This window comes from Molothrus aeneus, chromosome 3 (assembly GCF_037042795.1).
Source record: "Molothrus aeneus isolate 106 chromosome 3, BPBGC_Maene_1.0, whole genome shotgun sequence".
NCBI lineage: Eukaryota > Metazoa > Chordata > Aves > Passeriformes > Icteridae > Molothrus > Molothrus aeneus.
In genome coordinates, this window is record NC_089648.1 from 82,314,596 (window position 1) to 82,330,148 (window position 15,553).

At 40.3% G+C, this 15,553-nt stretch overlaps 1 protein-coding gene across 1 annotated transcript in view; it reads right to left on the reverse strand.

Moving 5' to 3' along the window:
- The window catches only part of SNTG2 (syntrophin gamma 2), a 211,107-nt gene extending 205,061 nt beyond the window's left edge, over positions 1–6,046 (reverse strand). The window contains exon 1 of the mRNA XM_066545865.1: positions 5,945–6,046. Within this exon, the coding sequence (XP_066401962.1) occupies positions 5,945–6,016 (72 nt within the window). The 5' untranslated portion in view covers positions 6,017–6,046. The remainder of the gene's footprint in view (positions 1–5,944) is intronic.
- Between the last annotated feature and the right edge of the window lie 9,507 nt (positions 6,047–15,553).

Consider the following 15,553-nt stretch of genomic DNA (forward strand, 5'->3'; position numbering starts at 1 on the left):
ACTGCTTTCAATCAAGAAAGTACTATGGAATTCAGCCACTCAGACTCTGGAAAGTCACTGTGCTTACAGTGAGGATGTTAAGCACCCAGGAAAAAAAGCTACTCCAGATATACTCTGCACAGCAAATGGCATTACACAGAATTTGCCTGTTTAGGGAAAAGGTTTCTCCTTAGCTGTTAATCATCTGGCGAATTAAAATTCTCAGATAAGCTCTGCAAAGGTAAAAATCACAAAACAACAGGCATGAAATAGTCATTCAAGTTTTCATGGTGGAGGGAAGCATTATAAGGGTAATGATTTTAGAGTATCATACAGCACGAGCATGTACAATGCCTCTTTAAACACAGTACAAAAACCCCTGATGTTTTGAATTGATTTTTCTGCCCGCAATTTCTCTAAATATGAGAAGTGCATTTTGTCCCTACAACAATCTGAACTTCACAAGGAGATGATAAATGAGATAATATTGATTAGATGGTGCTAAAGGGTTCCAGCTCTTCAAGGTTATATCCTTTAGAGAGTTTGTAAATCTCATTATAGAAATCTGCCTGTTGATACACATAAATAAAGAGTGGCAGAAGGGTTCCAGTATGACAGCTCTCACTGGAGTCACGCTGTTCTTCAGACAGAAAGTTCAGACAAGCAGGTACTGAAGAGCTCAATAGAGTAGAATCAGCTTCCCTTTTTCAAAGAAAACAGACCAATAAAATTTAGATCAGAACTGCTGTAAGAGTATTACTGACTAAGAGTGTCTGTAGTGAAACACAATCATGGGCCTCAGTTGGCTTTAACTGTCAGCTTCATCTGTAATGTGAAGGATGAGTAAGTCCACTAAATTGTTTCAACTAGTTTAACATGCAGTTCTTATAGTAAATGAATCTTAACTTCAAGAGAAAGTCAGCAAGAGCATTTTCTTCCTTTTGGTGGTGAAAAAAACCAAAAAAATGTCAAGGAGCACACCAAAAAGAAAGTACAATAATCTGCTAAATTCCCCTGGAGTTCTGTATTCACTCTCAACTAAAGGAGGACAAGAAGAGGCATTTAAACTAGTCATCTGCTTTTTAAAAGCTTCATATTTCTCCCTGAGATGTGGTAGGAGAGAGGGGGCAGGTAGGTATGTGTGAGGTGTGGGGAATAGTGTATACTGAAAAGAAGCAGGGGTCCTTCTGTCCTGATGGGCAGGAGTCAGCAGTGCATGATGCCAGCCACAAATGCTGACAGTATTAGCCACAGCAATGCAACAAACAGGGAGCAATCCATGTAATCATTTCCCTTTACTTGGCACTCATTACACTGCACCCAGGTTTGGGCCCTGCAACACAAGAAACACTCTGACAAATGAGAGAGAGCAAGTCCCATTCAAAGCCTACTGAAATAGGTCAGGGGCTGAGGCACTTCCCTGTGAGAAGTGGCTGAGTAAGCCCAGCCTGCTTGAACCTAAGGAAGTAGGGGCTTCGAGGGAGGAGCTAACAGCACACCCCTAGCTCACCAGAAAAACAACCCAGCAGGGAGCAGCTTGCACAGAGAGGTTGAGCAGTCTCCATCCTTGGAGGTTTTGAAGATGCACTGGGAAAAGACCTGAGCAACTCAATCTGAATTCCACACGGTCACTGCCTTCAGGGGAAGGTTACACCTGTGGACCTCTCAAGGTCCTTTTCAATCTAAATGAATCTGATTTGTGTTTGCTGTCTCCATTATTGTGATGCCACTGACAAGCAATAATAGGTGTCAGTTTTGTAGGAACATGGTCATGCTCTGTTCGTTTCTGCTGACCTCTACTACCATTTCTATTCTAAGCAGTCTCTGAACTCCCAAGTGAAAGTGATTCTATTTATATTCATCTCATAAAACGTTTAAAACATCAGAAAAAAAAACAACCTGCCTACAATATGAAACACAGATCTGAGGTGTAAAAGGAATACCAATGTTCTTCTTTTTCTGAGCAGCAGGTGGGCACAAGTTTTATTTCCATTAAGATGTTAAAGCCACAAGCTTAAATATGGGGTTTGTTATCACTTTGATGTTTTCATGAAGATATGTACAGGTAAAACCCATATTCAGATTTGGTTTGTGAAAGCAAGGAAGCCAAGTGAAGGAAAATGAAACTTTTGATCACTCTGAAATTTAGTAACTGTTTGGTAAAGTCCTTAATAGGATCTGTAATAGGAAACTATTAATTTCACAGATTTTTTTTGGGAAAAAACATTTACACTTCCCAAATAAGTGGGAAGACAAAAAAATTTACCCTAGAAAGTAATTATTAGGCTTCACACAACAGAGTACACAGACACCTCCTCCCTATCATGAAGCTCATGAAGCTCCACCATCTGTTTTCTTGTGTTTGCCATCCCCAAATCAGAAGACAAATTCTGTTCACTTTGCAGCAAAACTTTCTGAAATCAGCTTTTGACAAGCAAGGAATTTTAAAAGAAAATGAGTATCTGTGAGAAAAAGCTTCAATAAGTAAGCATATCCTATTGATTTGTATTGTGGCATAGACAGATCTTGGAAACAGTCTTGAAATCCATGCCACCTCAGTATTGATAACTTCTCACAAAAATCAGAGGAAAATTGAAGCTTCTGACAGTAACAAACAGTATGACTGAATGGATCCCAGACTTACTAAAATACTGTGTGGATAAAATGGTGGTCATCTATTTTACAAAACTGTCAAGATTAACTGTTGACCCTGAAAAGATAGGGAAAAGACAAGACCACGGAGGTTTGTGGTAACATGACACCTAGTGTTCACTTTCAGGAAGCTTCAGTATTGGTGGGTGCCAAATGCTGAAGAAACATCAATGCTCCAGGACCTCTTGACAAAAAAAAGGTAGATATTTATACTAGCATCTCTAAGCAAGTGCCTAAATACATAGACACAGTGAAAACTGAGAGGAGGAAAGGAAAATCTGCCTGTGGTGCACTTGCCCTTTCTACTGAGTACAAAATTTGGGTAACTGCAGAGAAGAGTGCTATCCAAACAAGTTTTATGTTGCTGGCTTTTTTTCCTTAGGTTTCTGCTGCAAAAAGAAACAGTCTACCTATTGATCTTTTTCTGGTTGTATATGGAAGCTAATAGAAAACTGGATCTACTACATATAATATGCCCAAGTTTAAGAGAATAGTCCCCATTGAAAAAAAAAAATTAAAAAACCCAAAACAAAAAAGGTCTATTTCTACACAGAAATGAACTGTACATTTATTTCTTCTTTCAAAACCGTGGTGTATCAACAGTACAAGTGCCTCTTAAATTATCATTCTCTTCCAAGTTTCTAGCAACACAATGAAAACCACAGTAACTAATGCATACTAGATCAATGGGACCATAAAATCCATGTCAGAACATGGCACAAGCGCTCTAACATAGTAACAATTACTAAGAGATATGACCCCTTGAGTATTTCCAAGGGCAAAGGGTGGAAAGGATTATATGAGAAATTAGAAAAAAAAGTTCACTACAGGTAGAGGAAACACATACTGATTTTTGAAATCAGATGAATAAGAATCCATGTCTGATGCTGAATAAAACAGGTGTTTCATTACACTGAGATTGGCAAAACATTAAAGACAAGGTCTGACTGAAACTTCAGTTCTACAAAACTGAACATAAATAACTGCACTTCAAGAAGTTTATAGATATATTGATATAGATACATATAGATACATGCATGCAAAACAAATTAGTATTGTATTCCAAATTTAGAATTGTCTTTAATTTAAAAGTATGCTGAGTTATTTTCCAGGGGGTAGTATTTAACTGCTGTTCTTCTGAAGAGGAAAAAAAACCCACAAAGACAACCCATCTATCTTTTAGTATTAATATTGTCTAGCTACCAGAATCCCAAACAATTAATTTGACTCAGCAAGCAATATTTAGTAAACTATAACTACTGTTATTATATCTTATTTCCGAGAAAAATGTGCACACAGTCAATACACAGGCATTAAAATAAACATTTTTCTTTTAACAAGGTAAACAGGTCTAGATTCCAATACTACTAAATAACTTTAGAAGATGCAAGTCAAGCACTTGTCACAATGTGAATTATAAATCAAGTTCTTATTTTTCAATACATTTTGAGCATAATTTTCTTCAGGAGTTTAGTATGTGGCATATCTGAGGAGCCAAGCATTTATGAACTCACCTAAATAAATATCTGCCATAAGATGTCCCTATTGAACTTGAGTGTAAATGGCTTTTTTACTAAGACTATTTATTAATTCCTTCTTTCAATCACATACCTATATCAGAAATAGCCAGGAAAGTGAGGTTAAATTTGTCTGGTTTTTTGTTGACAGCTTGCCAAAGCCTTAGATTCATAGTACTGTTTCTTATTTAGGGTCAAGGTAAATTGTGTAGTCAAAAGCCTTTGGTTCCTATTGCTCTTGTCCAAGAGGTCAGCTCACCATTCATGAAGTGCCTAGTTTGGTCCCAGGCAGAAATCCCATGAGTAGCAGCAGAAATGGCATGTCCTATTGGTCTTAAACATACACATTTGACACAACTACAAGAATACCAGTCATAAATTTCACCTAATGATAGTGATTATCCCTCACCTTTAACACTGAAATATCCTGAACTGCCATACAACCTACTCAGCTGTTAACATTTTAGATAATTGCTGCACAGATTATTTTTGCAGCTCCTGAACAGGTCTTACAAATTAAGAACTGTGAAACAACTTTAAAAGACAGAGGATTCCACAGTAGGCTTAATTCCATTATTTCTTTTTGAATTATAGAAATTCTAAAAGCTTAAAGGTTAAAATTAGGCATCTCCTCACACACAGTCAAAAAACAGATGCAAATACAGGCTGCAAAAGCTTCTCAGACAAGACAGCAGTTTGTTTCTGCAGATTTATGTGCAACTGTCATACATGCTTATGATGACAGGTAGCCTCTACCCTTTTCTTCTACACTTGAATTTCCAAATACTACTTTCATTTTTATGATTACAACAGCATGAAGTAGTTACAAATTCACTATGAGGGAGAACGTGTTTCTAAGTCAGCTTTCATGCAGCTGAGGCACCTTCTAAACAACACTCTGGATAAAACATCAGGAAGATAAACACAGTTTTTCTCTTAAAAATTGCAAGGTTGTGGTCACCGAAACAGCTCAAAGGATAGGGGCAGGAAAAAAAAAAAAAAGTTTATTTTAGCACTGGTACATATTTTATATAAATACAATGAGTAATTGTGTAGCTGGTGATCGAAAACGATTGCAATGACGCTTCAACAAAACAACTTTACATGCCAAGAAGAGCGGCGTGTTAAACCACAGAGTCTGTAACGATTTTAAAAGGTCCGCAGGGCAGACCTACTACATTTTATATAAACCAGGACAGCGGAGAACCGCCGTCAGAGGGCATCATTCATGAGTGATTTGCCAAATACGCTGCCGTGAAGTAGCAAGTTATTTTCTAACTCCCTCATGGGCTTCTAAAAGTGCATGAGGTGCTCAATACATCCAAGTAGCTGACCTGTGAGGGGTTTTTTTTTGGGTTTTTTTTTGTTTGTTTTTTTAAATTTATTTTAATTTATCGCAGGCTTGCGGCTGGGTTTCAAACTGAGTGATTCAGCGCGGTTCCCGGGAAACTCGACCCTCACGCTGCAGCCTGTCACGGCGCCCTGAACATCGCGACCAGCATCAACCGGGACCGGTCCCGCCCGGCTGCGCTCGGGCCCGGTGCCGCCCGGCTGCGGGAGGGAGGCGGGATGGGCCGTCCCGCCCGGGGAGCCGCGGCAGCCGCCGCCTCGTCCCTGCGAGAGCCCCGCCGGCAGCCCGACCCGAGCCCGAGCCCGAGCCCGCACCGCCCCGCTGCCGTCCCTCCCGCAGGCGCCTCCCTCCCGCCCTCCGGGCAGCGCCGCCGGCGGGACCCTGCCCACCCCCGCCCCGCCGCGGGAGCTGGCACCGGGACGGGCTGAGGGGGAGCGGTACTTGCCCAGGTGGGGACGAGGAGGCTGCCGGGCCGCTCGAGCGGTGCTGGAGGAGGCTGCTTCCCCGCCACGCTCATCTCCTCCCATGCAGCTGGCGTAGTCCTCTCAGTCGGGCGGCTCGGCGGGACGCGGCGCCTCCGGCACCGACTCCCAAGCGCCCGCCCCTCCCGGCAGCGCCGGCGTCCCGGCTCGGCGGGGCAGGCTGGCTCGGCGGGGCAGGCTGGCTCCGCGCTGCCCTCCGCGGCCGGGCGGGGCGGGGTGGCACGGGGGCGTTCGCCGAGGACTTGGAGCCGGGAGGGAAGAGGAAGGCGGCGGCGCGGCGCTGGCTATTTAACTTGGCTCTTGGCCGGGGGAAGGTGCCGCCGCTCCCCTCCCCTCCGTGGCCGCATCCCGACAGCCGAGCTCTGGGTGCTCCTGCGAGCGCTGCCGCGCTCCTCCCCGACACCGCACGGCTCCGCTCGGCCCGCCCGCGCCGCCCCGCGGGGCAAAGGCGGGCGGGGGCTCCGGCCTCCCGCTCCCGTCGGTGGGGCAGGGGCGCTGCTGCTGGGGAAGGTGGCCGACGTGGGGTGAGGGTGCTGCTGCTGCTCCGAGCGCAGCCCCTCTCGCCTTGTCCGCGCCCGTAGCGAGCAGTTGCGCCTCGTGTTGGGTCACAAGCGACAACCGCACATAATCCTCGCTCTCTGATCTCTGAATCAAAACCAATAGCTTGACATCCCTCGTGTATTCTTGGTACCCTTGTCATTCCATAACTCCTGGCCAGGAAAAGCCCCCAGTCCTAAAAATTGTCATGAGATTTTTCTTTCCCATGCATCTTTGGCTTTCGTCCAATTTCTGACCATCAGTTTTGGGGGAGCTTCTCGCAGTCCAGTGATAGCAATGTTGAAGCTGATCCTAAGGCAAAGAAGTTCATCCTGGTCCTTTACATACTACTTTATTAGGAGACTACTTTATTATTTCAACTCTTAAGGAGAGAGAAGAGAAAGCTTTTAATTTTTCCTATCAGTTGATTTAAAAATACGTGCTTCATGCACATAGCTTTCTGTTTCCTTACCTAAGTGTAATTTGAAAAGGCATGTTGTTCACTTTTGACACCTCTACCTTTGTCATGCACAAATAGATAATCAAAGTATGACTGGACTATTGCCTAGACTTATTATAAAGTTACTTTTAGAGTTGGGTTTTTTTCCCCCTGCTAAAGCACATGAGTAAATCAGGAAAGAAACATGTGTCATCTTTCTCTTGGAGGTAAATCCATACAAAATATTGTTGCTCACTGCTATACTTTACCCTAGAATGAATTCTTCTCTTCCCAGGTTTTTCTGGTCAAAAAATACCTGACATCATCCCTGTTTACCATTGGATCTTTGTACATACCAGAGCCCTGGAGAAGATGGGGAGGGGTGGACAAGAGGACAGTTAGCTATGGGATTTCATTTGTTCTCCAGTGCTGCACAGGGCCCTGCACCTGTGCCTGAGTTGTTGTATTTACCATGCACAGAGGCGTGAGGTTCGACATGCAGCAAGGAGTCAATGTCGTTCTGCTAAAGAGCTGGAGTTTGTACTCAAACCAATCTGCCCCAATCCATCCTGTGCATGAAAAGGCATTTATCTCACTCCATGCCTGTAGAAAAGTGCATGACAACACACCAGAGTGTGAAAGGTTGGAAGAGATGAGAGTGGGCCACTGCCTCGCATGACCATCCATACTTAGGTGCATGTAGACACTGTGAGGGGTATGAGCCTGCTTTAGACAGCCAAAGAAAGCAAAGCAACGCAGATGAGCTGCACTCGCTTTGGAGGTGGGCTGCTCCAGGCTCCATGGGAGCTGCCAGGAGCCAGCAAATAACAGCAGCAATCCTGGTGGGTATTTGTTAGTATGGATAATAGTTTTCCTGTGACTACAAACTTGTTGCCTCATCCAGCATTGCTTCTCATGGTTCTTCTTCTGCCATAAATGTGGCATATAAGTGGGGATTAAAAAGTGGAGATACAAGTTAGTGTAAATATAAAATAAATGACAGCTGTATGATGATGTACAGGGAATATATATGGGAAATTACTGGCAGAGATAAGTAAAATAGAAAGAATTTAATTTTTAGAATGTTTCTCTTTACCTACAAGCTGTGCTTTTTAAACTTAAAAATCTTTGTCAGTTGATATAATTTAGCCTTGTACACAATATATGACTTCCTGAGTGGTGTATCTTAACACTGACAATTGCATATATGATTTCTGGAATTCATCAGAAACTGAATAGACTCAGCCAAGGAACTATTAATGTTAATTGCTTTTTGGAATTAACAAATGACCTTCAGTGAAACATAAGTGGGTACATATAATTTGGGGAAGGATTAGGAAAAAATAAATACTTTTACTTAAGTTGAGCTAAGCAAATTTGTGATAGCCTCATCTAATGCTTTATTTCAAGGGGTGATCAGGTTTAATAGCTTAAGAAACCCATGAACTTCTTTAGGAGTTGATGTCTTGTCCAGTTTGTTTCTAGTTGAAACCATATATGCATTTTTCCCTTTCTTCTTTTTGTACTTTTTCAGTTTTACTGCATCTCTGATCCTTCAAAATCTTTTGCTTTTGCCATTTCTGAAATAAAGTAAATGGAAGCTAGCTGTCCCATAGCTATTTTAGTGATGAGAGTGTTTGGTTTTTCTGGATTACATTAAATCCTATAATTTGAAATAAAGCAATTATTTTAAAATTTCATAAAAATCTACAAAATATCAAGAAAGTAATCATGCAAAGAGACAGAGAGCAGTTCAAGACAATGCAGAATGTTTTCAATAAGATGACTTTAAGCCAAACTCATTATTTTGGGGTGTTACATTAGATAATTGCCAAGAAGTTTCATTCAGATCTGACTTGGCTCATAACAGAAAAACTGAAAATTGTGCAAAAGATTTGAATAAAATCAGCATGCATGAAAACAGATGCAAATTGCTGAATCTGGAAGGTATTTTATTACAGACCTGTCTTTATTTCTTTCTGTTTTCATAGAGATGCTTTGCATTTGTACATACGAGCACACACACACACACACACACAGATGATACATAGCTTAGAAAATAAAAACAGAAGACCATTAGCACTAAAACAATAAATAATTTATTTTACTAAGATGTCAAGGATAAAGACTTTTTCCAGAGAACTGAATGAAGGAGTATAATTTGGTTTTCCGGGAAATGTAGGTATGCAGACATTACAACATAGGTCTGTCAATACCAGAACCTTCACAAAGCTATTGAAGTCCATTTGTCTTAATACAAACTCCAAAATTTGCAGATGCCATCTTAGTTTTTAGATGTTAATATTTTCTGCATTAATCAGGAAAGAAGCCTTTCATAAAACTTAATTCTTTGTGAAATTCATTACACCTAATATTTTACTACCAAAATAAATGCTATATCATTTAATTTTGTGTTGTGGGAAGAGATCAAAGATATGGGGAAGCAAAGAATACTTTTTAAAGTATATTGGGTTTGCATGGCCAAGCTTTGGTAGTGGGGGGGCTGCAAGGGTGGCTTCTGTGAGCATCTGCCAGAAGCTTCCTCTGCATCCAGCAGAGCCAATGCCAGACAGCTCCAGGATGGATGTCCCCCTGGCCAAGGCTGGGCCAATTAGAAATGGTGGTAACACCTATGAGATAACAGAGTTAAGAAAAAGAAAAGTGATTGCGCAGGTGTAATTTTGGCCAGAGCAGAGCAGGATGAGAACATGAGAAGAACTCTCAGGGGCTCTGCAGACAGCAGGGTCAGTGCAGAAGGAGGGGCAGGAGGTGCTCCAGGCACCAGAGCTGAGATTCCCCTGCAGCCCCTGGTGCAGCCCATGGTGAGGCAGCTGTGCCCCTGCAGCACCTGGGGATCCACAGGGATGCAGAGATCCACCCACAGCCCATGGAGGAGACCCACACTGGAGCAGGGGGTGCCTGAGAGGAGCCTGTGACCCTGTGGGAGGCCTGTGCTGGAGCAGGGTCCTGGCAGGGACCTGCAGGGCTGTGGAGAGAGGAGAAACAATGAGTAATAAACTGACCATAAACCCCATTCCCATACCCCTGCACTGCTGTGGGGAGGACATAGAGGTAGGAAGAGGGGAGGGATCAGGGGAAGGTGTTTTTAAGGTCTTATTTTACTTCACGTTATCCTACTCTGATTTTGCTAGCAATAAATTTAATCTGTCTAATAGGCATCTGTTTTGCCTGTGACAGTATTTGATGAGTGATCTCTCCCTGTCCTTATCTCAAACTATAACTCTTTGTTATATTATCTCTCCCCTGACCAGCTGCAAAAGAGAGATCAGCTTTTGGTGGGTGTCTGGAATTCAGCCAGAGTCAACCAACTAGAAAAATAAGTTTTTTACTGGGAAATTGTAGGTAAGGCATTATAAAAATGCCAGATGTCTCAAGGAAACTGATACCTATCCTGATGAGGATGCTGCTATTTAGCCACCTGTATTTTCCAATTTAGGAGGAGTAAGGAAGGCACTAATATGCTATCAGCCTTAGATAACTGTCTCAATCTGCTCTCCATTTGCCACTTTTACTGTGTCATCAGGAAAATTACAGGAAATAACAACTGGACAGCCTATCAGAGGACAGTAACATTTGAGTCTTCTTAAAATACATACTGGTAAATCACTAAAATTTCACAGATATTCGTTTTCTTCAAAAGACCAACATTCCCTTTCTCTTCAAAATTATAATGTGCATCAAATACCCTGTAAGTTGCTCAGAAATTTCTTCAGTTCATTCAGTAGGGTAAAAAACTGTAACTGTAAATATGACAGTAGCAAACTGGAAAAAGACAGTAAAATTTTCTAACATTAAAGAAAGAGACTGCTGTATTTCAAAGAAACAAACAAAAACTTTCCTTGAACAACTGTTCATTGAGAAAGGGTGACTGAAATATGCGTCTCATGTTTTGGGGCAGGCAGCTTGAGCAACATGTGGGAGACACTGTTAAAATGTTTGCTGAACTGTCTTTCCCCACCCTTTATTAAGGCACAGGTACATGTTACCAGGGCACCCTGCTGCCAAAGTTAAGGATTGGCTAGGGCAAGCCAGTAATATTTTGGCTGTCACTATCACAAGAGTAAGTATTGACTGCATCAATCAGGAATTCAGCATCCCAGACTATTCAAGGCAGCAACTCATCATTGGTATCCTGAGCAAGTTATTACAAAAGATGATCAAAAATGGGTAACTGAATGAGTGGACATCTAAAAGATATATTCCCAGTGGGTGTTTACAGAGGAACTTTGAACTGATCAGTATGTATTGTTCAAAATCAGACAGTTTTGATAACACTGAAAACATCAGTGTAGACTTCCAGTGCTTACCTGAGGAAAAGTAGCAACTGGCAAGCAATTGACTAAATGGCACTTTGGAACCAAGAAGGATTTTAGGCCTGCTTCTTGAAGCTACTGATAAAATATTCATTCTTGCCTGTCCTTGAAATCTGCCTTGTACTGCCAAGCGGAGGAGCTGATGTTCTGCAAACTTGAGTATTTTGTGTGTGCTGGTTCTTTGCAGACAGCAGTGTGCCAAGACATTCTGTGGAAGCTCTGCCAGTATGCAAAAGGGAATATGATATTTCATGGCCAAAGGAAGCATAAACAAGTATTCACCTTGTGAGAGGGGGAAGAAATAAGTTCTGAAACCTACAGTCATTACTCAGTTTTAGAAATTGCTTGGCACCAAAAATAGTTGCCAGTTCTGGGAGGAGACAGTAGAATATAGAAGTCCCTGCTTATTGGGAAGTGCCTGTCTCACTGAGATAGGATGTGATGCTCTTTTCAGATTTCTGTTTCACACTGGTTTCTGCTCATTACATTCGGTAACCAATGTATAAGCATCACTGTGAGCTATTTATCATATCACATTGTTTGCATAGATTTTTTGTTTGTGCTTCAACATTACTTGACAAAAATCTCTCTTTTCCAATAAATATATGCAAGTAACCAAAACTCATTTAATTAAGAAAGAAAATGTGTTTCACAAAGAAAGTGAACATGATTGTATGTCAAATCACTAGTAAGTTATAATCAATGAACCAAGGCAATATTATGTGGTTTGTGTCACAAATAAATAAATCAGATAGGAACTTATGAGTATGTCATTCATGGCCAGCTTCTGTCAAAAACTCCATAGCTTTGTGTATTAATAATTTCATTACAGATGGACATGATTTTTATGGATTTACTGCTTCATTTGTGAGTAATCCATTAGTAGAAGCAAGGGTACAGTATAGTTCTTCAATTGTTCCAGTAGCTGCATTCCTATCCCATCCCATCCCATCCCATCCCATCCCATCCCATCCCATCCTTATACTTTGAATCATACATATACATCCTTATATTTTGAATCAATTTATAGCTAATTTTAAAGGGGTTTGATTTGAGACAGACATTCTTTGTTAAGAAAAAAAGTAAAGTGGACAATTAGAAGAAAGTAAGAATTTTATTGCTGATTCTATTCCCTGGAAAATGCTAGGAGAGTATATACTTAATAGTCCCCATGGAAAATAGAATAGGAAATACAAGAAAATGTTCATTGCAGTGGTAATATCCCTTTTCTCTCTATCTTTCTGTTACAGTACAAAAGTGTTTTCTGTATTCTGGCACCACAAAATATTAATTGTTTTAAACCAGTTTTTCTCTAGCTTTAATTTCCTAAGGTTTAGAGTCGTACTTGTGTATTAAAGATATAGGAAAAATATGCAAAATCTTAATGCAAAATTAATTTTTCAAAGACATTTAGGTACCAAGTTATTTCTGATCTTGTTTTATTTCTACATATTCAGTCATAGTCATAGATTGGACAAAGTGCTGATTAAGCTAATTTCCTCTCTTTACAGAGGAATTAAATGCATGTAGTAAGTGAACCTAAACAAAAGCAACCAGTGTTTTTTTATACAACCTTGACCACAGACCTTCTAATAAACTTAACAACTGACTTCAGGAATTTTCATTGATGTCTTGGGCAACTGTGGCTGTATAACAGCAGTGTCATAGGCGGCTATTGCCCCACTGCAATAGGTTTTTCATTAGCATAGCACTGACTGCAGTTGTGTGCATGGCCTCAGGAAGTGTAACAATGAAAAAGTGGGTGGTTGTTGTGTGACTAACCCGAGGGAAATATGAAGAGGCAGGTGAATCAAAGGGACCTGTGTAAAATAACCCTAAAAAGACCCAAGAGCAGAAACAACAGCAAGAACAAACTTCCCAGCAAAGAACTCAAGTCTCTGGTGACTCAGTGCAAACCCTTCCTCTTCTGGAGTGAGGCTCCCAGTAGCAATTTTAGTATCCTGAAGGTCATGGGGAGGGTAAGCATCACGCAAGAAGACAGGGTTAGATTGCAAAAAGTCAGCATACAACTGAGAGAAATTAATGGGGATTAGCAATAATTGGATAATTTGGAATATATATGTTAGTATCATTGTAACTGGATTAATATATGTCTTTGTTGTATTGGCTGCCAAAACACTAATTAGACTACTAATAAATTCATGGCTCTGCATATGATGAGTGTTCTGTTTAGCCAAAACAAATTGCTTGCGGTTAATGCAATACAGTGGTGGGTGTGTGAAGACAATGTGGGCAAATGTTGCTGAGAGGACTTGCTGAAAATTTGAGAGGGAGAGGAAGCTGAGAGTGAGGTGTGGGAAGTTTGTGTTGTTGATGAGAAGGAGTAACCTGAAGAATTCCTTTTAAATGTTTTTAGTCAAGCAGCAGTCTTACTCTTCTTCCCTAGATTAGAGTAGTTCTGAATTTATAGGGTAGGTGTGAAAGGTCAAAGAGATAAGGAATGAAACCCTATAGCCCTATAGAGGTCATAAAATATAAAAAGGGGGAAGGGAAGATGAAATAAAACTGTGCTGGATTAGGATTTCTGAAGAAGTTTCTAGGAGATTCACTCTGTCTCACATCCACATTTACCCAGGCACACCTGGATGACCCAGTTCAGTCCTGGTTTGGTGGGGGAAGGGGAGGCTCTGATTATGGAGAACAGGCTTTTTCTCTGAAGTGGGGTAAAGACCAAAAAGCTAAATGCCAATTGAAGGCACTAAAATGTCTTGTACTAGTAGCATGTGTGGAGCAACCAAAATAAATTGCATGCGAACAAGATGCATTTGGTTTAGATGCCTTTAAAATACCATAGGCCCAGTATGTCCCAAATGACCTTAGTACCTCAGTGAAGTTATTCAACCAAAACTATGTAAAGTGTAAATTACTTTGATACACTATCAGGAAGAAAAGGCCTGCTCAAATTTAGACTATTTTAATTTAGTTTATGTTCTCAGACTTTTACCAGTTCAAGTGCAAGACCAGTATCTAATATGCTACAGATACCCTGTATGAGGAATGTAAAATTATGTGAGTTTTCTAAATCCCAGGTAGGATTTATGTAGTAGAGGTAGGGATTAGATACAATTTTAAGTGCATATCACAGCAGAAGTTCTACATTTAATCAATATATAGAAGCGTGTCTATAATCCTGATACCTGTTTCCCCACGCACCTGTTTTTTGTGATTTCTTTTATCAACTGACATATTCAATAAGAGACTTGTTACATTAATTTCCCTCAGATTTTCTTAACAGTTTTAAAGTACTGAAAGACAGTGCAAAAACCTAGCCACTGATTCAGCTGCTACTCTCTCTGTCAAAGGTGAGCTATTTGCTCTAAATACTTATTAACATCTATGTCCAAAGGAGTTTGCAATGAGCTTCACTGAGATGCAGGTCCAGCTGTAAATTTCATACTTTGTGTAAAAATGCTGTTACTATTCTGATCAGGTCAACAGCCTCTTCTCCATACGCTCAGATATAGTTTTTATTAAGCAGGGACAATAACTTAGTTAAAATCTGCATACAACTATTATGTCATGTTTTATACATACTTTAATTGATCAGTCATGTCTTTGAATTCTTCTAATTTTTCTTGTAATCATCATTAACTTTTGTGGCTTCTTACCAATTGTCAACCTCCTTCTGTTTTTGATACCAATTGGCATTTGTGGTTTTAGTTGGATCTGAAATTCAATCCAATTAGATAGATAGATAGATAGGTTATACACTATAAAAAAATCAGCTGTAGAATTCTCCACTCACCAAGGTTATATTGCAAAATACATTTTAATTTTTTTATGCAAGAGGATCATCTGGACAAGACATAATTAATATAAAATGGAGTTCTTTTTATTTAAAATTTATCTACTGAAGAATGAAAGAGGATTGTTTGGGTTTCTATTTGTATAGTAAGCAGAAAAAGTATTTCTGCAAAAGTGTTGACAGGTCTTTTTTATTTGTTGGTTTACTTGCTTCTAGCATTCTTCATTCTATTTATTTTTGGTTCTTCTCCTTTGAAAGTGAACTATTCTATTTTAGGCTCTATAAATTAAGGAACTGCTTTAGTTTTCTATTGCAATATTTAAAAAGAATGCAGTGATACATGTACCTGCACTATTTTTGTGATGGAAATAGAAAATGTTTTTCAAAAGCTCAAATATATTTTTGGCCCCGAAGATACCACTGTTTATTATGACCAGAGAAAAGCAGCATCAAGAAAAAGGAATCTGAACTTTAAAATGGACTACTTTAATGCCAT